Source organism: Oncorhynchus nerka, linkage group LG19 (genome assembly GCF_034236695.1).
Source record: "Oncorhynchus nerka isolate Pitt River linkage group LG19, Oner_Uvic_2.0, whole genome shotgun sequence".
Classification (NCBI taxonomy): Eukaryota; Metazoa; Chordata; class Actinopteri; order Salmoniformes; family Salmonidae; genus Oncorhynchus; species Oncorhynchus nerka.
The window spans coordinates 22,574,584-22,599,096 of NC_088414.1; the positions used below are offsets into that span (position 1 = coordinate 22,574,584).

Genomic DNA, 24,513 nt, shown 5'->3' on the forward strand with positions numbered 1-24,513 from the left:
CCTGAAACGGTCCATAGTCCGGAACCTCCTGAGACGGTCCATGGCCCGAAGCCTCCAGTGATGATCCACGGCACGAAGCCTGCAGTGATTATCCACGGCCCGGAGCCTCCAGTAATGATCCAAGGTCCAGAGTCTCCAGCGACGGTCGGCAGTCCAGAGTCTTCAGCGACGGTCGGCAGTCCAGAGCCCCCAGCGACGGTTGGCAGTCCAGAGCCCCCAGCGACGATCAGCAGTCCAGAGCCTCCAGCGACGGTTGGCAGTCCAGAGCCCCCAGCGACAGTCGGCAGTCCAGATCCCTCAGCGACGGTTGGAAGTCCAGAGCCCCCAGCGACGATCAGCAGTCCAGAGCCTCCAGCGACGGTTGGCAGTCCAGAGCCCCCAGCGACAGTCGGCAGTCCGGAACTCCTGGCAACGATCCACGGTCCGGAGCCTCCGGCGGCGACGATCTACAGTCTGGTTCCCCCGGCAATGATCCACGGTCTGGAGCCTCCGGCGACGATCCACAGTCCGGTTCCACGGAAGCGGGGTCTACGCCCCGAATCATACTTAGGTTATCATACTTAGGCAGCCTGTTTTCCACCCTATGTTGTGGGATCTTGTTTTTGCACAGTAGCTGTATAGCCCTGCAGAACTTTACGTTCGGTTTCTTTTGTTGTTTTTTGGTGTTCATTTTAAATAAAGAAGATGTACACTGTCCACGCTGCGCTTTGGTCTCATTCCGATGACGGGCGTAACACCATGCTTGATTCTTTTGCAGAAAAAGGATTTTCAAACCACAGGAGAACCAAGGATTAGTTTGATTTTTTTACCCTAAGTCACTTTAACAGGGCGTGTTTATCATCCATGAAGGTAAAAATGTATGAAAAGAAAGAGAACGCTAAAACTGGGTCCATTATGCAGTTTACGGATAAAAGCTCTGAATAATAAAGGTCATGGATAAAGAGAAGTGTTTATAATTTCTCTTTAAAATGATACGTGGGTCAGGTTTTTTTAGCCTAGTATCTCTGATACATGCAATAGGGCAGTGGTCACTGATGTCATTAGCAAATAACCCACTAGCTATATATTTGTGGAGTGTATTTGTTAAGATAAGGTCTATTAATGTAGATTTTTGGGGGTCTTTTGGATTAGGACGGGTAGGTATAGTTATTAGTTGAGTAAGATTTAGTTAGTTACAAATATCTTTTAATTTAAACAATGCTGGCATCAGCCAGTCCAGATTGAGATCTCCGATAATCAATCATTCAGAGTTGACATAATTAGACATGAACTCAAACAATGTGCTTAGTGCAGATACCGGAGCAGGGGGTGGGCGATAAACTCCCGCTAGCGTTAATAGTGCATAATGACCAAGGACCACATTTAGAACTAAGCATTCATACTGTTTCGGAACAGAAGTTGAAATGGACACAGTGACATCTAGGTTGCGTTTAACATATATGGCAATACCTCCTCGTCTACCCACTCTGTCTGCTCTGTAGACATTATACCCAGCTAACAGAACATCTGAGTCTGGAACAGAGACACACAGCCAGGATTCAGATATAATCATTATGTCAGCATGTGATTGTGAGACCAGTATTTCAATCAAATATAGCTTTTGGATCAAGCTTCTAGCATTGAAATGAATAATTCCTAGGCCACTATTTCGAGAGCTCATATCAGATGGAGCATTCAAGGTAATATTAGATGAGCGACGCTTCCTTGTGTAACTACTGACAGGCCTGAGTTGGATGGAAATAAGATGACTTCTAACAAAACCCCTCTGCCTGTGCGAGGAAGTGACAGTAGTGTAACAATAACATAAAGTCCATCAAAAGTTTCATCCATGTTAGCAGCACCTGTAGAGCTACAGTATTTAAAGCTATGGGGGGAGCAGTCCGTATAGCCTGATGGGGAATCGACCAATTCCGAGGATCAACCCCCATGGCTATATATTGTCAATTCTCAAATGCCCTGTATGAGGCTATAGTGAGAGCCAGGTTTGAGGAGAGAATGCTTGTACCATACCTATTCAGATGTAATCCATCCCAAAGAAATACATTTGGTCGATGTAGAAAAGCTGTAAAATTGTCCACATATTGTATGCTTATTGAACAACAATAACCTTTAAGCCAGATGTGTAGCTGGCGTATACGACTGAAATGATTATCCATAGAGCGTGGAGACGGGAATGGACCTGAAATAATGCATTGTTTACCTGATTTAAGTACAGTATGAATCAGTGATTTAAAGTCCTTTTTAAGTTGCTCAGATTCCTGTAGTTTAATATCATTTGACCCTACATGGACAGTGATAGCTGAAGCAGTCATGTGTTTATAATGAGTAGCGGGATCATGCAGTCAATGTCCTGGATCCGGGCACCCGGGTAACAGATGGTCTCTGCTTTCCGAATAGAAACATTTTGGATCATAGATGAGCCCACAATAACGACAGTGGGACTGCTGCGTCTCTCTCGAGTTATCTTCCTCCTAGAAGGTTGTTTGAGGCTAGTTATAGAGCTGTTTCGTTGTCAATTGTTTAGATGGCAGGGGTCCACTTGCTTCCGGGCAAAAAATGTTGTTCCTTTGGGGCCAGCGGCAGAAATCTCCAACTGTTCCAATACCCGGTATCTGTGCCTTGTTCAGGAGCAGAACGACAGATTTTTTTACCTTTTCAGCTTGGGGATTTAATCCAGCAGCCTTTCGGTTACTGTCCAAACGCTCTTACCATTTACATTTACATTTAAGTCATTTAGCAGACGCTCTTATCCAGAGCGACTTACAAATTGGTGCTTTCACCTTATGACATCCAGTGGAACAGCCACTTTACAATAGTGCATCTAGGTCTTTTAAGGGGGGAGGGGAGAAGGATTACTTTATCCTATCCTAGGTATTCCTTAAAGAGGTGGGGTTTCAGGTGTCTCCGGAAGGTGGTGATTGACTCCGCTGTCCTGGCGTCGTGAGGGAGTTTGTTCCACCATTGGGGGGCCAGAGCAGCGAACAGTTTTGACTGGGCTGAGCGGGAACTGTACTTCCTCAGTGGTAGGGAGGCGAGCAGGCCAGAGGTGGATGAACGCAGTGACCTTGTTTGGGTGTAGGGCCTGATCAGAGCCTGGAGGTAGTGAGGTGCCGTTCCCCTCACAGCTCCGTAGGCAAGCACCATGGTCTTGTAGCGGATGCGAGCTTCAACTGGAAGCCAGTGGAGAGAGCGGAGGAGCGGGGTGACGTGAGAGAACTTGGGAAGGTTGAACACCAGACGGGCTGCGGCGTTCTGGATGAGTTGTAGGGGTTTAATGGCACAGGCAGGGAGCCCAGCCAACAGCGAGTTGCAGTAATCCAGACGGGAGATGACAAGTGCCTGGATTAGGACCTGCGCCGCTTCCTGTGTGAGGCAGGGTCGTACTCTGCGGATGTTGTAGAGCATGAACCTACAGGAACGGGCCACCGCCTTGATGTTATTTGAGAACGACAGGGTGTTGTCCAGGATCACGCCAAGGTTCTTAGCGCTCTGGGACGAGGACACAATGGAGTTGTCAACCGTGATGGCGAGATCATGGAACGGGCAGTCCTTCCCGGGAGGAAGAGCAGCTCCGTCTTGCCGAGGTTCAGCTTGAGGTGATGATCCGTCATCCACACTGATATGTCTGCCAGACATGCAGAGATGCGATTCGCCACCTGGTCGTCAGAAGGGGGAAAGGAGAAGATTAATTGTGTGTCGTCTGCATAGCAATGATAGGAGAGACCATGTGAGGTTATGACAGAGCCAAGTGACTTGGTGTATAGCGAGAATAGGAGAGGGCCTAGAACAGAGCCTGGGGACACCAGTGGTGAGCACGTGGTGAGGAGACGGATTCTCGCCACGCCACCTGGTAGGAGCGACCTGTCAGGTAGGACGCAATCCAAGCGTGGGCCGCGCCGGAGATGCCCAACTCGGAGAGGGTGGAGAGGAGGATCTGATGGTTCACAGTATCGAAGGCAGCCGATAGGTCTAGAAGGATGAGAGCAGAGGAGAGAGAGTTAGCTTTAGCAGTGCGGAGCGCCTCCGTGATACAGAGAAGAGCAGTCTCAGTTGAATGACTAGTCTTGAAACCTGACTGATTTGGATCAAGAAGGTCATTCTGAGAGAGATAGCGGGAGAGCTGGCCAAGGACGGCACGTTCAAGAGTTTTGGAGAGAAAAGAAAGAAGGGATACTGGTCTGTAGTTGTTGACATCGGAGGGATCGAGTGTAGGTTTTTTCAGAAGGGGTGCAACTCTCGCTCTCTTGAAGACGGGAGGGACGTAGCCAGCGGTCAGGGATGAGTTGATGAGCGAGGTGAGGTAAGGGAGAAGGTCACCGGAGATGGTCTGGAGAAGAGAGGAGGGGATAGGGTCAAGCGGGCAGGTTGTTGGGCGGCCGGCCGTCACAAGACGCGAGATGTCATCTGGAGAGAGAGGGGAGAAAGAGGTCAGAGCACAGGGTAGGGCAGTGTGAGCAGAACCAGCGGTGTCGTTTGACTTAGCAAACGAGGATCGGATGTCGTCGACCTTCTTTTCAAAATGGTTGACGAAGTCATCTGCAGAGAGGGGGGAGGGGGAGGAGGATTCAAGAGGGAGGAGAAGGTGGCAAAGAGCTTCCTAGGGTTAGAGGCAGATGCTTGGAATTTAGAGTGGTAGAAAGTGGCTTTAGCAGCAGAGACAGAGGAGGAAAATGTAGAGAGGAGGGAGTGAAAGGATGCCAGGTCCGCAGGGAGGCGAGTTTTCCTCCATTTCCGCTCGGCTGCCCGGAGCCCTGTTCTGTGAGCTCGCAATGAGTCGTCGAGCCACGGAGCGGGAGGGGAGGACCGAGCCGGCCTGGAGGATAGGGGACATAGAGAGTCAAAGGATGCAGAAAGGGAGGAGAGGAGGGTTGAGGAGGCAGAATCAGGAGATAGGTTGGAGAAGGTTTGAGCAGAGGGAAGAGATGATAGGATGGAAGAGGAGAGAGTAGCGGGGGAGAGAGAGCGAAGGTTGGGACGGCGCGATACCATCCAGTAGGGGCAGTGTGGGAAGTGTTGGATGAGAGCGAGAGGGAAAAGGATACAAGGTAGTGGTCGGAGACTTGGAGGGGAGTTGCAATGAGGTTAGTGGAGGAACAGCATCTAGTAAAGATGAGGTCGAGCGTATTGCCTGCCTTGTGAGTAGGGGGAGGTGAGAGGGTGAGGTCAAAAGAGGAGAGGAGTGGAAAGAAGGAGGCAGAGAGGAATGAGTCAAAGGTAGACGTGGGGAGGTTAAAGTCGCCCAGAACTGTGAGAGGTGAGCCGTCCTCAGGAAAGGAGCTTATCAAGGCATCAAGCTCATTGATGAACTCTCCGAGGGAACCTGGAGGGCGATAAATGATAAGGATGTTAAGCTTGAAAGGGCTGGTAACTGTGACAGCATGGAATTCAAAGGAGGCGATAGACAGATGGGTAAGGGGAGAAAAGAGAATGACCACTTGGGAGAGATGAGGATCCCGGTGCCACCACCCCGCTGACCAGAAGCTCTCGGGGTGTGCGAGAGCACGTGGGCGGACGAAGAGAGAGCAGTAGGAGTAGCGGTGTTGTCTGTGGTGATCCATGTTTCCGTCAGAGCCAAGAAGTCGAGGACTGGAGGGAGGCATAGGCTGAGATGAACTCTGCCTTGTTGGCCGCAGATCGGCAGTTCCAGAGGCTACCGGAGACCTGGAACTCCACGTGGGTCGTGCGCGCTGGGACCACCAGATTAGGGTGGCTGCGGCCATGCGGTGTGGAGCGTTTGTATGGTCTGTGCAGAGAGGAGAGAACAGGGATAGACAGACACATAGTTGACAGGCTAGAGAAGAGGCTACGCTAATGCAGAGGAGATTGGAATGACAAGTGGACTACACGTCTCGAATGTTCAGAAAGTTAAGCTTACGTAGCAAGAATCTAATTGACTAAAATGATTAAAATGATAGAGTACTGCTGGGGTAGGCTAGCTGCGTTGTTGACACTACCCTAATCAAGTCGTACCGTTGAGTGTGAAGTTTCTACAATGCTGCTTATCGGGAGCTAGCTGGCTAGCTAGCAGTGTTGGCTACCTGCCGCCCCTATCTTGACATGTTTGCCAAAACAAATTAGATTTAATTAATTGAGTGAATCCTGAAAGTGTTGCTTTGCATATATAATTAAATTCTTTATAATATATTGGGAGGTTATATGTCTTTAAGAACTTTCTAGAAGAACAAAGACTTGTTTTTAACAACATTATCTTTGTTGTTCCACAGAAGTGCCTTGTGTGATGAGATGTTGTGGACATAACATAGTTTCCAGGTTAAAGGGCTTGTTCATGAAGTCTGGACAATTTGATGGGTCATTTTGCTGAAGAATGTAGTTAGTTGGATGCACTTGATTCACTTCAGAGTCGTCACTAGTTAACACAGCCACAAAATCTTAGTTATGGCTAAACCCCGTCCATAACTTTCTTCTTAAAATTGTATTTTAAACCTTACCCTAACCTTAACCGTAAACTTAACCACACTGCTAACTTTATGCCTAACCCTTACCTTAAATTAAGACCCCAAATTATTGTTTTTGTGCCAATTTTGACTTTGTGGCTGTGGAATCTGACTGTGGCTGTGTTATCTAGTGAAAACCAATATCCAGGACTTCTGCAGTAGTCTGGCTTGCCATTGGAGAGCAGTGTTATATCAATAGTAGATTGATGATAAAGCTCTAGAAATGTATCCCACTGTTTTTTCACCTTCCACACATTCCCATGTAGTAACTACAAAACTGAGTCAAATCCTCACAAAAGCTATCAAACACAGTGTGACTAAATCGGTGTATTTTTTTCAATGTTGTTGAGTTAACCCTGAGTAGCTCCTACATGTATATGATTATAAATGAACATTATTAGAATCATTAGAATCAAAAGCTCTGTTCTTCTCTACCTAATCTACTACTTCTTGTTTTAAGAACCATTTTACAGGCCATCCTACATAGCAGTGGATCACGTGATGATGAGCAGAATAAATACAGATCTCATGAAGTTATGAATTTGCTGCATAGAGTGGGTTCGTTTCCAAGACAACGCATGTATTCTTGTACTAACTCTCCATTGTGCCTCATCTCAATGTCTGGACAGGCAATGCACCCCCCCCCTGCCAACACACAAATACACACACCACACACACCACACACTTACATGCAAGCACTCTCCCTGGATAATGATCATATCCAATTTGCTGCTGCATGACTGGTCCCAGCGAGACGGGGAGCGTAAGGAGTTAAGCGTTGCGTGGCGCGTGTCTCCCATCCCATCCAATCCTACCACAGCCATACATGACACTCCACAGAAATACGTAATCTCTCTATAATCAAAAAATATTGTGCTCCCTGTGAAGATCTCAACTCAATGATCCCAGTTCACATATCACATATTTACTGTAATACACATACTGTTTGTCCAGGTAAAATGATGAGATTTTCTCTCATTTATTCATTCATTCAGAGCCTACTTTTAATAAAAGTATTATTTGATGTATTTGTCACTTTGAAAAATAAACACGGACCACAATTGGGCTTCAAGCTGTCGTAGCGTGCTGACATCCATCATATTGTTTTGTTCACAGCGTCTTAGGTCTTGACACTGTAACACCCCGGATCACCCCTCTTCCCCAGCCTCCCTCTTTCTAACCCCTACGCTCTTATCATATAAGGAGATAATTACATAGTGTTATTCCATAATCCCCCCCCCTTCCCAGCAGTCTATCTGTCAAAGTAGTCAAGGGATGAGGTTGTAGGCTTCAGCAACTCTATTTAATGAGGCACAAATCTTCAGGAATACCGTCAATGTAATAAACAAATAGTTGTTTATACTATAGCACGGAGGCATCCCAATGGGGTCTGTTCTGATAATGCCCCCCATTTAAGAAAATTAACCCCACCCCCAAATAAACCGGTCAAATATTAAATATGTCTGGAGCATAGGCTTAAGGATCATCCCTTATTGAGCCTGTCAATAGCAGGTCTTCCTTGGATTCGGCAATTTAATATAGAGCATGTAGAATAGGAACAGTATGTTTGTATTTGGATTAAGTAGTTGTATGGACTCTTTGATTTAGAATACTATACAAAAATGAATCAGATATGGACTCATGAGACTTAGCATGCTGTTATTGTTATTGCTCCAGCGTGTTTCTATGAGTATTTGAATGGAAAGAGTCACAGACAATCATAGAGGTCGTCCTGGTGTAAGGAATCAAATAGTAATCAAATAGTTATCTATGTTGTAACATACTGTACTGTTTTATATGAAATGTAGGCTTCCACATTTTGCAAGCTTGGGAGAAATATTATTAAATGTATTCTAATGAAAACCAGACATACGCACTTAGCCTACAGTCCTTTATAATTCTATAGCATTTTCTGTATTTGGTCCTTCAAGCCAGATTACATTAACATCTAGATATTGTATAATATTTGTCAGTAAACATATTTGTTTTGTATCGTGTTTGCCAAGATATATTGTGGGTTTTTTGCTATATTTGTACATAGAAAACACTTATCTTAATGGGGTATATTATTCATGTATCATTGTGTGAAACAGCAGTAAGCTCCTCAAGACACCTACCTCATTAGTCCTGAAATTGTTTTCTCAGATATACCAAAAACAAGCTGTTTTTCCCAGGAGGGCCCTTGGCTTTTTTTTTTCTACTTTAATCCCTGAGCTGCATGCCAGGGGATTTCATTTCGTCACTCCTAAAGGGAACAGTTTATTATGGGGCTGCAAGAAACAACTAAGACAACATGAGATTGGGAGTAAGCTGATTTTAGGTTTAAAGTGAGCAACTCAAATGTATTTGATCTTTTTCTTTTTTGGTAAATGTCTATTTTGACAAAAACAAAACCATCTGTCTCCATTACCTTGTCATTAATGCATTGTTATTGTTGTTGTCACTCGAGTACATTGTGTGCACAAAAAAAATAGATGTAGATTCATTTTCTCAAACTATTGTGTTTTTGGAATCTTCATAATGAGAGAAATGTCACAGGCTTGGTGTAATTCTTTACATCTGCTCTTACATGCAGATATTAATTGACCCCACTTGACACCAACAGCAGGGAGAATATTAATTGTATTCATTACATTACATTTACATTTAAGTCATTTAGCAGACGCTCTTATCCAGAGCGACTTACAAATTGGTGCATTCACCTTCCCAAGCAATGTGTTCAGAACAATGTGTGCACTGGGGTGCATCCTGTAAGGTTCACCAATACTCATCAGTAGGTTATTCACACCTCTATTCTTGAATTGTAGTATGATTTTTTACCAAGTACATATTTTTCAAGTACAATATCACCTAAAAAAAACTCCCATAGATGGTGTGCGGTGTGGGTTTAAATAATCTGTGGGACATTAGAACTAATGTTCCTCTATATGTTCCTTATACCTACCCAATGACCTTCCTACAAGGTTTAACAAAGACATAACCCCTGCTATACCTGGTGGTCATTGTTATGGTCCAATTACCTGGACAATTGCCTGCACATAATTTACAGAATCAGCCCAGATGGACAGCTCACTACATGCCTGGCCTTCTGCATCAGCTCATGGGTAGGAGCTGAAAGCAGGGCAGTGTGTGAGCGGGTGTAATACACTAGCTTAGTGTCTGTCTACATGTTCTGTACTCCATCGCCCTAACATGAAAACTATCTCTTTGGCGAACCTAAATGATGCCAGGGGTTTTGAGGGGGAAACCAATTTGTGTAATGAAAAATTATGAACAAATCTTCCCAAAGCTGGGAGAAGAGAAAGGGAATAGGGGAGGGAAAGAGAGAGAGAGAAGAGGATGAGCCCTTTAAATCCACAGCATTTCTGTCATTACTCTGCACTCTATATCAGGGATCCAACCAGAGCTGAAGTTTTTAGTCCTCCTGTAAAAGCTCTTAAAACTCCCAATCGGCCACAACAATCCCCAAGACAATGCCCCAGCCCGGGCCAATCTCCTCACTCTAATGGCCATTTTGCCTTTGACTTGTGTCCACTTTGGCTTTCCCATAATGCCTTTTTCCCCCACTTCGGTAAGCTGGTTAGAGCACTGGCAGCTTAGAGTTTTGATTTAACGACATAGCCTGTAGGGGCCGCTTGTGTGTGGGACAGGGAGGGCACGTGCAATATAGGAGCTCAAACGTAGTGGGATAAATTTCAAATAGCTAGGCTGGATGTTCTTTTAGTATGATTCCCCTCAAATCCATATTGTTTTTAGTTCATTGTTTGTTATTGTCATTGTTTGTTTCTCTTTTTATGTTTTTTTTTTCACGCTAATGGCATATAAGTGGGCTTTCTGTATCTGAAGAAGTGCAGTCTTAATAAGAGTATGATCCTTTTGTCCTAGTGACTTAAAATTCAAATTAATTGAATTGATGTTCTCAGAAAATGTTTGTGGAGTGAAAAGCAGATTTTTAAGTTGTTATTTGGACAATTGTCATGTTTTGAGAGAAAAATGAAGAAAACATGAATGTATTTTTTATCCTTATGCCCACAGTATACTGTGTGTGTGTAGAGTGTAGTATCTGATTAGTGCTATCAAATATTGGTACACTGTACACTGAAAGACACAGGAGGACTTGTATCTACAGGTAATACTACTTTTGAGATGTAACCTATTTAGGAGCAGGGTTGGGTAGGTTACTTTCTAAATGTAATCTGTTACAGTTAGTAGTACCTGTCCAAAATTGTAGTCAGTAACGTAACTTTTGCATTACGCAAACTCAGTAACATAATCTGATTACTTTCTGTTACTTGTGGGTTACGTTCCCCTTAAGAGGCATTACAAAAAGACAAAAAGGATTCATGAAACAAATTTTGTCTGTCATCATAGTGGTCTCTGATTTGTGGTCAGACTTGCTCAGGTGGAACAAACTTAAACTTTTTATGCTGAATTGAATGTCATTGAGAAAACAGAAAGGTGTCATAATGAATTTAAAAGTAATCAAAGAAGTAATCAAGTTTTTCAAAAGTATCTGTAATATGATTACAATATTTTTGCTGGTTACAGTTACTTTTTAAAATCAGATTACATGTAACTTATTACATGTAATCAGTTTCTCCCCAACCCTGATTAGGAGATAGTAGTATCTAAATCCATCATTATCAATGTGTTCATCATTGCTACCTGATTGATTTTAAACCATAAAGCCTGTGGTCAATTACCAAAATCATGTGATTATTGTTTCCTTATTAAAGTTGTTGAGTTGAGAATGTATTTCTACTCTTCTCGGGGTCATGTTTGCTCTGAAATCGTTTCTGTAGTTAGAAAGATAAGATCTGCATTCCCAAAGCATTATTTTGTTGAAATATAATTTGGTTTGAGAAATTAAGATAATTGATTGAACCCAAATCGGCCTTTTTAATAAAAAATGAGTAAGACATGAGGATCCAAAAACGTGGTCAAAAGACATCCACAGACCCTGGCCAGGATTCGTGGCCTGGCTAAAAGGTAAGCCACTTTAGTATGACTGGTTATCCCAAGTTGAACTCAGAGTTAACCAAAGTTACCTCACTAACTCCTCAAACCTGCTTCGTAGGATACCCCTTTGGTCCATACTCTGAGGTGTAAGAAAACCAATGTATAATTTGGGTCAATTTTCCCTTTAACAAGATTAAAGGGATAATTAAAGAGATTAAATCATATTTCAACAAAATAATGTTGCAGGAATACTAATCTTATCTGTTTATATCAATCTCAGACGGTGAGTGTCAATCTTCTTTCTTGTGCCATTTGAGGTGGATTGAGGTGTGTGTGTGTTTGTGCGTATGTGTGTGATATAAGATATTTAAGATGGTGGCGCTGAAGAGGGCGAGCATCTTGACGGTTCCTGCTCGACTTAACTTTTTAACGGCTGTTTTGGCATTAATTATTACTTTGTTTGCTCATAATGTTCGTGGAATCATTTCCTACAACCGACAAACACTTCTGGATCATGAAGAAGAGGAAGGAAAGGGGGACTCTAAGCTAGGCTGAAAAGACTGGCTACATGGCCTCGTCTTCCTAGTACCCTGATTGCTAATGTCCAATCGCTGGAAAATAAACATTCTGAACACAGAGCAAGGATTAAATAGCAGAGGGACAACAGGTAATGCCATGTCTTTGTTTTTACAGAGACATGGCTTATGGAAAATACACTTAACTCTGTTGTTCAATCAGACGACTTGTCCATTTTCTGTATGGATCGAACAGCGACTTCTGGTAAGAGTAGGGGGGAGGTGTATGCTTCCTCATCAACAATTCCTGGTGTACTGAAGTTGAAAACATCTCAAGCTCCTGTTCACCCAACCTGGAATTCCTAATGCTAAAACGCCGACCCCATTATATGCCAAGGGAATTCACTTGTGTTATTATCACAGCTGTGAACATACCGCCACAAGCAAACACCAAGGCAGCACTCAGCGAACTCTACAAGAATATTAGCCAACAAGAATTCTCTCACCAGGAAGCAGTATTTATTGTTGCAGGTGATTTTAACCAAGCACGTTTTGTATCCTGCCCCACGAGAGGAAACAACGTGCTGGATCATGTATATACAAACATCCATGACGTGTGCAAAGCCATCCCCCGCCTCCCACTTCGGCCAATAAGATCACTTCTCTCTGTTCCTACTCCCTCCTATGTGTCATCTGCAAATTTGATGATTAAGTTGGAGGCGTGTGTGGCCATGCAGTCATGGGTAAACAGGGAGTACAGGATGGGGCTGAGCACGCACCCTTGTGGGGCCCCTGTGTTGAGGATCAGCAAAGTGGAGGTGTTGTTTCCTACCTTCACCACCTAGGGATGGCCCATCAGGAATTCCAGTACCCAGTTGCACAGGGCGGGGTTCAGACCAAGGGCCCCGAGCTTCATGATGAGCTTGGAGGGTACTATGGTGTTGAATGCTGAGCTATAGTCAATAAACAGCATTCTTACATATGTATTCCTCTTGTCCAGATGGGATGGGCAGTGTGCAGAGCAATGGCGATTGTATCATCTGTGGATCTATTGGGGTGATAAGCAAATTGAAGAGGGTCTAGGGTGTCAGGTAAGGTAGAGGTGATAACATCCATAATTAGCCTCTCAAAGCAATTCATGATGACAGAAGTGAGTGCTACGGGCGATAGTGATTTAGTTTAGTTACCTTTGCTTTCTTGGGTACAGGAACAATGGTGGACATCTTGAAGCAAATGGGGACAGCAGACTGGGATAGGGAGAGATTGAGTATATTCGTAAACACTCCTTCCAGCTGGTCTGCGCGTGCTCTGAGGACTTGGCTAGGGATGCCGTCTGCGCCGGCAGACTTGCGAGGGTTAACACGCTTAAATGGCTTACTCACATCAGCCATGGAGAAGGAGAACCCACAGTCCTTGGTAGCTGACCCCGTCGGTGGCACTGTGTTATCCTCAAAGCGTGCGAAGAAGGTGTTTAGCTTGTACGGAAGCAAGACGTCAGTGTCCGCGACATGGCTGGTTTTCCCTTTGTAGTCTGTGATTGCCTGTAGACCCTGACACATACGTCTCGTGTCTGAGCCATTGAATTGCAACTCCACTTTGTCTCTGTACTGATGTTTTGCCTGTTTGATTCCTTACGGATGGAATAACTACACTGTTTGTATTCGGCCATATTCCCAGTCACCTTGCCATGGTTAAATGCGGTGGTTACCGCTTTCAGTTTTGTGTGAATGCTGCCATCTATCCATGGTTTCTGGTTTGGGTAGGTTTTAATAGTCACAGTGGGTACAGCATCTCCTATACACTTCCTGATGACCTCAGTCACCGTATCTGTGTATTTGTCTATGTTATTCTCAGAGGCTACCCGGAACATATCCCAGTCCGCGTGATCAAAACAATCTTGAAGCATGGATTCTGATTGGTCAGACCAGCGTTGAATAGACGGGTACTTCCTGTTTGAGTTTCTGCCTATAGAAAGGGAAGAGTAAAATGGAGTCATGATCAGATTTTCCGAAGGTAGTGCAGGGTAGTGCCTTGTAGGCATTTTGAAAAGTTGAGTAGCAATGGTCGAATGTTTTACCAGCGCGAGTACTGCAGTCAATGTGTTCGTAGAACTTAGGTAGCATTTTCCTCAAATTTGCTTTGTTAAAATCCCCAGCTACAATAAATGCAGCCTCAGAATATGTGGTTTCCAGTTTGAATACAGTCCAGTGTAGTTCTTTGAGATCCGCCATGGTATCAACTTGAGGGGAAATATACATGGCTGTGACTGAAACTGAAGAGAATTATATTGGGAGGTAATACGGTCGGCATTTGATTGTGAGGTATTCTAGGTTGGGTGAACAAAAGGACTTGAGTTTCTGTATGTTATCACAATCACACCATCGGTAGTTAATCATGAAACATACACCCTTGCCTTTCTTCTTCCCGCAGAGTTCTTTATTCCTGTATGCGCAATGTACTGAGAACCCAGATGGCTGTATGGACGGGGACAGTATATCCAGAGAGAGCCATGTTTCCTTGAAACAGAATATGTTACAATCCCTGATGTCTCTCTGGAAGGAGATCCATTCCCTGAGCTCATCTACTTTATTATCTAGAGACATTAGTAAGTAATATACTCGGAAGCGGTGGATGGTGTGCATGCCTCCTGAGTCAGTGGCGCGAGATGTGTATGAGCTCCCCGAATCCATTAGGGATGCAAAAAGACAATACAGACTCAAACTTGAATTTATGTTTTACAACTCAGACTCATGACTCATGTGGCAAGGACTATACACTACCATTGACTAAGGCAAACCCAGCTGTGTGGTGCTCACCGAAGCGAGATGAGCTCGTCACCCAGACGAGCTTAACACATTCTATGCTCACTTTGAGGGAGACAGTACCGAGCCATCCAGGAAGGGTCTTGTTGCTCCCGACGACCAGGTGCTTTCATTCTCCAAAGCTGACATGAGGAAAATTCTCAAAAGAGTGAATACTCACAAAGCCGAGTTTGCTGACGACACCACGGTTGTAGGCCTGATAACCAACAATGACAAGTCAGCCTATAGGGAGGGAGGTAAGTGAATTGGAGTTATGGTGACATGACAACAACAAAACTCTCCCTCAACGTCAGCAAAACAAAGGAGTTGATTGTTGACTTCAAGAAGCAGAGGAGGGAACATGCCCCTATTCACATCTATGGGACTGCAGTAGACAGAGTCAGCCATTTTAAGTTCCTCGGTTTCCACATCACTGAGAACTTGAAATGGACCAATGGCTGGCTTGAAATGGCTGAATAAATGTGCCATTCCATCCCGGGTCCTCTCCAAATACTACCACTGCATCATCGAGAGTGTTCTGGCTGGTTGCATCACAGTCTGGTACAGGTATTGCTCCGTCCATGAACGCAAGGCCCTCCAGCGGGTGGTGAAGACGGCCTAGTTGGACATCTACACGAAATGATGCCTGAGGAAGGCCCACAGCATCATCAGGGACCCCACACCCAGCCACGAGTTGTTCACTCAGGCAGACAGTATCGGGGCATTATACCAACAGGCTCAGAGACTGTTTTTTTATATAACCTTTATTTATCTAGGCAAGTCAGTTAATTAAGAACAAATTCATATTTACAATGACGGCCTACTCCAGCCAAACCCGGACGACGCTGGGCCAATTGTGCCCTGCCTTGTGGGACTCCCAATCAGGGCCGGATGTAATACAGTCTGGAATCGAATCAGGGACTGTAGGGACGCCTCTTGCACTGAGATGCAGTGCCTTAGGCCGCTGCGCCACTCGGGAGCCCTATCTACAAGCCATCAGACTGCTGAACACTTGAACAGGACTGACAACCTGCACTGACACTCCACACGTTAGCACACATGCACTCACTCATGCACACATCCACACACACATACATTCATGCAACACACACATCCCAACTGCTGCTCCCAGACTCTTATTATTATTGATAAATGCTGCACAATTTAAACACTTGCACCTAAGCGTTTCGTTGGATGGTGTATTCTGTACTGTACAATTAATAAAACTTGAAACTTGAACCTTGTGTGTCTCAATCACCAGATCTCAACAACATTGAACACTTATGGGAGATTCTGGAGTGGCACCTGAGACAGTGTTTTCCATCACCATCAACAAAATACCAAATTACGGAATTTATCGTGGAAGAATAGTGTTCCAAACACTTGCCAAGGCACATTCGAGCTGTTCTGGTCGGCTCGTGGTGGCCCAAAGCTCTATTAAGACACTTTACATTGGTGTTTCCTTTATTTTGGCAGTTACCTGTAACTTGAAGCTACATATTATTTTGACAGAGTTAATGAAATGCCTATTGATTAGCCCGAGCAATTGATAAAATGAGACCATGTTTGCAAAACAAGGGGTTCTGAGCTAATGTCAATATTACACAGATTAGCTAATGGTTACAAAAATCAGGAATGCAGACAGTTTCTATAGACCTCTCTATCAATATGTGACCGTGTCCAACACACCAGTAACTTGTTATGTTGCACACCTACTGACCAAAAAATATATGTTATTGCGAAGTATATATTTTTCTCAATGACACATGGCTGAATAACGGAGCTGTGAGGGGAACGGCACCTCAGTACCTCCAGGCTCTGATCAGGCCCTACACCCAAACAAGGGCACTGCGTTCATCCACCTCTGGCCTGCTCGCCTCCCTACCACTGAGGAAGTACAGTTCCCGCTCAGCCCAGTCAAAACTGTTCGCTGCTCTGGCCCCCCAATGGTGGAACAAACTCCCTCACGACGCCAGGACAGCGGAGTCAATCACCACCTTCCGGAGACACCTGAAACCCCACCTCTTTAAGGAATACCTAGGGTAGGATAAAGTAATCCCTCTCACCCCCTTAAAAGATTTAGATGCACTACTGTTCCACTGGATGTCATAAGGTGAATGCACCAATTTGTAAGTCGCTCTGGATAAGAGCGTCTGCTAAATGACTTAAATGTAAATGTTAAATGACACACTCACCAACATATTTATTTGGACAGTGAAGCTAAAACATTTAATTTGGCTCTATACTCCAGCATTTTGGATTTGAGATCAAATGTTTCATATGAGGCGACAGTACAGAATTTCACCTTTTATTTGAGGGTATTTTCATACATATCTGTTTTACCGTTTAGAAATGACAGCACTTCATTTATCTAGTCACCCCATTTGAAAGTTTCATACATATTTGGACAAATTCACTTATATGTGTATTAAAGTAGACAAAAGTAAAGTATTTTGTCCCATATTCCAAGCACGCAATGACTATATTAAGCTTGTGACTCTACAAATGTATTGGATGCATTACAGTTTATTTTGGTTGTGTTTCAGATTATGTTGTGCCCAGTAGAAATTAATGGTAAATAATGTATTGTGTCATTTTGGAGTCACATCTATTGTTAATAAGAATAGAATATGTTTCTGAACACTTCTACATTAATGTGGATGCTACCATGATGATAGATAATTATCCGACCTAGATTAAATCATTAATAATTATGAATGAGAAAGTTACAGGAGCTGAAATATTATACCCCCCAAAAAATGCTAACCTGCCCCTGTTATAGGTAATGGTAAGAAGTTAGCATGTCTTGCTGAAACTGAAATCAGGCTGCACATGTAGTTATCAGGCAAGTTTAACTGTATGGAATAGCTAGATAAGCAATACCCATTGCATGTATTATAAATTAGTAACATGGCAGTTTCCCAAAGTTTGGTGTTGACTAGCTAACTATGCTTTGTGGAAGAATGTAGGATATATTGACAACATTGAGGTGTGGTGCACGATCTGTCCATACAGCCAGTCTTGTTGACTTGTAGCTGGTGGCTAGTTGGCTAGTTAACTGGCTATAATAGCAGGCAAGAACGTTCGTTAGTTTATTTGTGCTCATGTGTTTGTACTCGATTACACGCAAGTGTCAAGGTCAGCAGTTTACACAGATGACGTCAGCCATATGAAAAACCTTCCATAGAAAATATAGTTTCCTTTGCTTTTAGCTTGCCTCTCATCTGGCTTGTGTAAACTAGCTACAGCCAGTTGTTAGCCGGCTACTGGTGCTTTTGCGTGACAACCCAAGTGCTTTGGGACCGGTTTTAGAACTCTTGATAATTCGTCTGGAAAAGATAGCACATTGGTTGGTTCTTAATGGGCACATGACAAAATTATAATTTTAATACAAACTGTTGCATCTAGTAATTTAGTCAATCCGACAAATGTGAAGTCTTATTGTCACTTTTTGGAAGCTATACTCTCGTTTTAATCCGATGTCTAGAATTTGAGCTATGTGGTGGCAGAAAATTATCTGAAACTCAAATACTAACGACCCTGTAAAACATATGGTATATGGTTCTCGGTAAAGTCTGTACAGATCATAATGAAAGACGGGGAGTGTGTTGTGAACGTCTGATCAAGCTGATTTGCTACATTTCATCGACATTGGTGTCATACTGATTTAGATGTGATGGTAGAAAGCTTTAAATTAAACATTGAGCATCAACCAATCCGCGACTATCGCCACAACTATAAAGTGCATATAATGAGATCCAGTTTTGTAGCATATATTCCATTATTTTCTCAGAACCTTAGTGTAGTTTGACCTAGCTGCCAGGTGGTGGCAGTGTTGTTCAGTCATCCTTTACTGCTACATTATCCCATGAATGCTTCCAAAAATGTATAGTTACAACCTAAATCATTGGATGCTGCAATCGAATATATTTTCTAAGGATTGCAAGCACACTATGGGCTCTATTCAATCCACATTGCAGAAATCCAACTTTACAGCGTGATTGAAATTTAAAGGCAATGATACTGATTTAGCAGAGACTGCATTCATGGTAAATGCTGTCAATGTAATCAGGAATTACCATTACATATCGAGGAATCTGTAACGCTTCAGCTTTACAGATTGAATAGAGCATATGTATTCATAGTGTAAATGTTTGGCTGAGATAATGAATTTAAGTTTATCATTGATGATAGAACTTTACATTGATATTTTCCTAGATATTTGTCCAGCAGTGTTTATGTTTATTAATTTGTTGACCGTGGTCTTTCTAGTTTTAATGTCATTATTGTGAGACTCTTGATAGCTGAGAAAGCTTATTGATGAGTGTTTGTTTATGTGAGCGTGTGTGCACATTGTCCTTCATAGTCATTCAGTTGGTAGAGCACGGTGCTTGCAAAACCAGGGTTGTGGGTTCGATTCCCACAGGGGACCAGTACAAAAAAAAGTACAAAAACTATGCAATCTGGATAACAGCGTCTGCTAAATGACAAAAATGTCAAATTGCCAATTGATTGAGGATATATCAGGTAGGTTATTTCAGGTGATGTACATCATTCAGCCAGCCCCACACTTTGCATTACATTTCCTTTTAGTGGGGAGACCTGGCCATTGACCACATGCTGAGGGAACACTGTCACAGGCCTGTCATGGTTTTAGTTTCACCTGTCGTCAAGGCGGCCATTCACAAACACGGGTTTCCCTGGAGACAAGCCATAGTACCCCACTCACGGCCCTGTGAAGTTGGCACCTCATAAAAATAAATAATCAATGAATTTATCCTCAAGAGTTTACGCTGGTTTGTGCTGTAAAATTAATCTAGTACTAGTATGGGTTCTTTGATACTCTTTTTACAATAACTAAAGTGCCAAATGACAGTATAAATGAATGGTGCTAAATCTACTGTTATTCATTGATTCTTCAGATAACTCCCTCTCACTCCTTCACCACCACCTCCCTGGGTCTTAACCCTCTGTTGGGCCCCGCCACACTTGAAGAAAGTGCCCTGTCTAATCTGGGGGAGCAGGCCTTGAGCCTGCAAAAGGCGCGGGAGCGGCGCTTTGCCGGATGCCCTCCTACTGAGCCAGTCAGTCAGCCCAGCTACATGCAGCCATGTGGGCAAGGCCTGCCACAGAGGGGTGGGTGGAGGGGGCCACAGGGGTGTGTGTCATACTGTACACTCTGGAGGCGTGAGTGTGCATGCATGTGTCCATGCTGGCATCGTGTTGATGCTGAGCCTAAGAGCTTGTTGGTGGGGATGCTGCTTGCCTCCCCTGTGGAGGCTCTTGGTTCTTGGCCTACTTTGGGAGAGGTGAATTGAGGGCGGCTCAAGTCTAGGGGTAAGGGGATTAAGTCCAAACGCGCTCCTCTCCAGTTTGGGATTCTGCCCCGATGCCAGACACTTAAAGTCTGCCAGAGATTAAGATAAAGAGAGAAGTAAGACCTGCGTGTGTTGTGGTGCCAGTGGGGAGATGTTTTCTAAAAGAAAGAGGGAGTAAAAAAAGAAAGATATAGAGGGTAACATGATCTAATATTTCAACTCTGCATTGTTGACCTATTTTACATCAGGCACGCGTCCCATCTTAAGTCACTGTGTTTACAATAGGTAAGATAAAATAAAGGATAAGCTGTTCTTTTGTCTTGTATGGGTGGATAATCTGTGATTTATTCACTGGTTTAATTAGGAAATGGCTTGGATTCCCCTTCGGCCGCCATTTTCCCTTGGTCTGGGAGTATCTCCTATATGGTACTCGCAGTAGGGGGTACAGTGCTAACTGTGCAAGGGGCATCCAAAGAGACATCTTCAGCTGTCTGATAGGATAGTCCTACAAGGGTCAAGCCTCTGATCGGATGGTGATGGTCATACCAGATGCCACAAGCCTCTAAGGGTTATTCTGGAGTAGCTAGCCCTGTTACTCTGCTTTACGAATGATAGAACACTAAACTTTGTCCATTATGCATCTTAAATCTTAAACACCTGCAAATATCAGTTTCCTTGATGGGTGAATGGTGACACTTAGCTAAGTAAGTGCTAACTAGAGAGCAGTATCATCAGGGCTCAGAGATGCTATCCAGCATTATGTCTATTCTTTCTTCCTTAGCATGTTGACAAAAGCCCATGTAGGGACGGACACCTTCATAAAAGCCTGTCTATCGATGGATGTTAGCATATAGTACATATAACAAACGTCGAGGTTGGGCAAAGAACTGGGACAGAGGCGTGGCAGCAATGGCCCCCAAGGACCAGGAGTCTGCCCATCCCTTTGTCTGGGGGACCCTCCACCACCCCAACCCCTCCACCCTGCCTTCTGGAGGCTCCTGGACTGGGCTGGGCAAGGGGCTGCGGCTGCTCTGTCCCGCTCCTCCAAGAAAGTGGGTCACGAGTCTGAGACTATGGGATTACTGTCCGGGAGTAGTGTGTCGTCCGCCGGGTGTCTCTTATCTGTGTTTTTTAAATCCCCATCCTCTCTGTCACACACACACACTCTTGCATGCCGCAGACTACCACAACTGCCCCCCTCCCTCCCTCCACAACCATCCTGATTTTGCTTAGCATGTTTTGGTTAGTCTGTTTGGGTTAGTCTGTTTGTGCCGTTAGAGTGACTTCCTTCTCCAGACTTCTTGATGCTTACCATAGGAAGGAAGGTGGATAAACATAGTCCAATTAACACTAAAATAGAATTTAGAGGAGGTTCAAGGAAAGAGGAAAAAGTATAAATGTCAACCACACTATGACAACTAGCTTTTTTAGCCCAGGCTCTGATGTGTGATTTTTCAGTGTTCCGATGAATTGTTTTCTAATTTACCGAATCAAGACCAGCTCAGCAATAATGACATCTAACAGTGACACCATGATAAATGTGGGCTTTTAAATACCTGACCCCTCTGATTCTTGCAGCAGGCCATTTGTCCAGCTTGCTCTGACACCGAGTATGATTCATCAGCAAATAAATGACTAATAATAAATACATTAATTTTGGAGTGAAATGATTACATCCATCATTACAGGAGAGGAGCCTCGCCCTGCTCTGTGATGAGACTGCTGATGGTCAGAGAGCGAGGGTGAAAGATAGAGAGATGGAAGCAACAAAAGGAAAAGAGAAGGAGAGAAAGGGAAAATTAAAAAGTGACAGAAGTCAAGCAGATTGGGGGGAAAAGACCAAAAGAAAGAGACGAAACAAGGAGAAAGAGTTTTTATCGATGAAAGAGGCTAAAACAAAACAAGCAAGAGGTGTGAGGACATGAAGAGGCTTTGTATTTGGGGATGGGAGCCCTGTAATTCTGGAGACCGAGAGCTATAACTCATCGCCCTCATCTCATCTTTGGGCAAGCAGAAGGGAGTAGGGAGTCTCATCTCACCTCTCTAACTGTGGCGGGGATGAGCAGGACGGAACAGAGATTTCAATTAGAATCCAATTAAGAGCCACCAGTGGCACCGATGGCCTGCTGAAGTGTCCCTGAGCAAAGGCACAACCTTGAGTGTCTCTCCTCTCCTGTCTCTCCTCAATTACAATAGGAAGTCATAACTCTCAGTTATCCAGGTGTTTGTTTAGGAGTTATAGGTTATGGGGGGGGTTATAATCACCTGGAAAAGACAAGTGATGACTTTGACCAACAATTGTTTATGCAACAATTAAATATTGCACACCCCTTGACCCTCAGATAACATCTACTTCTTAATATGGAATGATTCAGGGTTGTTTTGGATAAAATGGTTAAGGTTGGAGTGTTTTTCAATCAAGGTCCAACATCCCCGTCTTCTATCGCCCTCTCCTGTTACTTTATTCTGTCACCATTGAGTAATGCCATGAGTAATACTGGACAAAGTGGAATATAATTGGCTGTAGATTAGAAGCTACCCCTGATCTGCAATTATCTTTGCTCAGGTTAGGGTGAAGGTTAGCAATTAATCCTTTGTAACTGAAGTCTTATGTACAGTTAGCCACGGAAATATGGGGGTTATGGTAAGGGTAATATTTTTTCAAATCTGATCCAAGTCCATTATGAATTAATCTAAACGTAAATTGTCTTAAAGCTTACAGTCCCTAAACAGTCCCTGTTTCTGTCGGTCTGTTTGTCTTTCCGTCCATCTGGCAGTCTGCCCATCCGTCTGTCCATCTTTCTGGCTGTCTGCCCATCCGTCTGTCCATCTTTCTGCCTGTCTGTCTATCCGTCTGCGCCACTAGTTGCCCCTCAGAAGACCCAACAACGACCACCTACAAACCAGACAGGCATGTCCTCGACAGGTCAGCATCCCCTAAGCCAAGCTGGGAAGAGCCTTAACTCTGCCTTAGAGGTTTGAACCCTGACCTCATGACATTGTGTCTGCCCTGCAGGGTTGCCTGTCGTCGCACTAAAGAGACAGATATTCCCTACTGAAACAAAGCCCCACAAAACCCAAGAGTCCCCAGAAGGTCAGTCTTGGCCAGCCATGCAGAGTCGACAGAAAGAAGACAAAAAAGGAAAAGTGAGCATGCGAGATTCCCGAAAAGGAAGGACAGTTGTTGGTCCCTTTATTGTCTGAGAATGACACAAGTGACACATGTTGGGTTGTAAAAATGTCAGGGACTTGAGTTAAGGGCCATTGTATTGGTGTCCAGTGGTAGCGTTGGGCCTTTGTCCCCTGTGTTGTACGTCATTAGCATATCAATATTCATTTTAGAGGTTGATGTCGGGTAGAGGTGGCAGGCCTCTTTAGACCCGAGCTGAGCACTCTCTCTCTCACACAGACCCTGAGGACCTGCTGTTGAGTTAAACACTTGTGGAGATCATTGATAAGACACAACGGTAGAAAGGCAATGGCAGACTCATAACGAGAGGATGAAGTCTGAATCACTTGCTCAGCTTTGTTCAATATGTGTTTATCATTTTATTTTGTATCCATTTTCATGTTTACTTCAATACCTTTTTGTTTATGAAAAGGTTCATTATTTATATTTTTTTGTAGAACAATTTATGATATGATTAGCAGTGATAATATAATATTTTCATTGTTGTTGAAGCTGTAGTTGGCATTGTTAAGGTACTGTAGTATTGACGGTTCTACAATTTTTCCCTTATATAAAAAATATATCAACAATTGTTCTCTTTATCCCAAAATATTAACCAGGCAGTTAGTCCCTCCACTCCCCCCTTCATCCTGTCCCTACCCAGGGATGAGTAACAAAGGGCTCAATGGTGTCACCCGTCCCCTCCAATCCCTCTCCTCCACTCTCCCCCTCTCTGGCCGGCTGACCCCCTGACTGACAGTAGCTGGGGGACAGTTAGCGTAGTGGTGTGGGCCGGCCGGAGTGAGAGAGGCGGTTACTCTGAGGGACAAGCGGAAAAGCGGTTGGACAGTTTCGCCAGCTGCTGGGGGAGACATGACTGTTGCCGGCCAGTGAAACCTGACAGATGGAGGCATTTCAGAACAATGAGAGCTGTTTGATTTGGTTAAAGCTAGGGGTTTCTAGCACCCGTTTGCTACTATGCTAACTTATTGTAGATTGTGACAGAATCTGTTATGATCATTTTCTGTGTTATGCTGACTGACTATGACACCATGATGTAACATTTTCACCATTAAGATTTGAGCAGTTTTTGGCTTGACACTGGCTTAGCATTTCCAGATATTTAGGAAGGTAATGTCCTTTAGCCTAAAATCCTCTGTCCTAAGTTAACCCCTTCACAGCCTAAATTAACCCCTTCCCAGCCAACCCTGGGTCACCGCTCTTATCAGACAACAGCAGCAGTTTCAGACCAGTCTAGATCTGGATGCTTTTCGTGAGCCTCCCCATGTCATCCCA

The 24,513-nt window shown here is 44.0% G+C and overlaps 1 protein-coding gene across 1 annotated transcript; it reads left to right on the forward strand.

Annotated features, from left to right (window-relative positions):
* Window positions 1-60: 60 nt before the first annotated feature.
* Window positions 61-23,970, forward strand: LOC135562533 (coiled-coil domain-containing protein 86-like). Its single transcript, XM_065005033.1, has 4 exons — window positions 61-510; window positions 19,653-19,842; window positions 23,065-23,142; window positions 23,882-23,970. The coding sequence occupies exons 1-4, from the start codon at window positions 61-63 to the stop codon at window positions 23,968-23,970; spliced, it is 807 nt and encodes a 268-aa protein (XP_064861105.1).
* Window positions 23,971-24,513: the final 543 nt, after the last annotated feature.

Excerpts from the sequence above, each read along its gene's own strand:
- LOC135562533 (XM_065005033.1), top strand. The coding sequence starts at position 61 with ATGATCCACGGCACGAAGCCTGCAGTGATTATCCACGGCCCGGAGCCT. Across the intron at positions 19,843-23,064 it reads GCCCAGCTACATGCAGCCAT|GGTTGCCTGTCGTCGCACTA; the intron begins GTGGGCAAGGCC and ends TCTGCCCTGCAG. Across the intron at positions 23,143-23,881 it reads AACCCAAGAGTCCCCAGAAG|GGATGAGTAACAAAGGGCTC; the intron begins GTCAGTCTTGGC and ends GTCCCTACCCAG.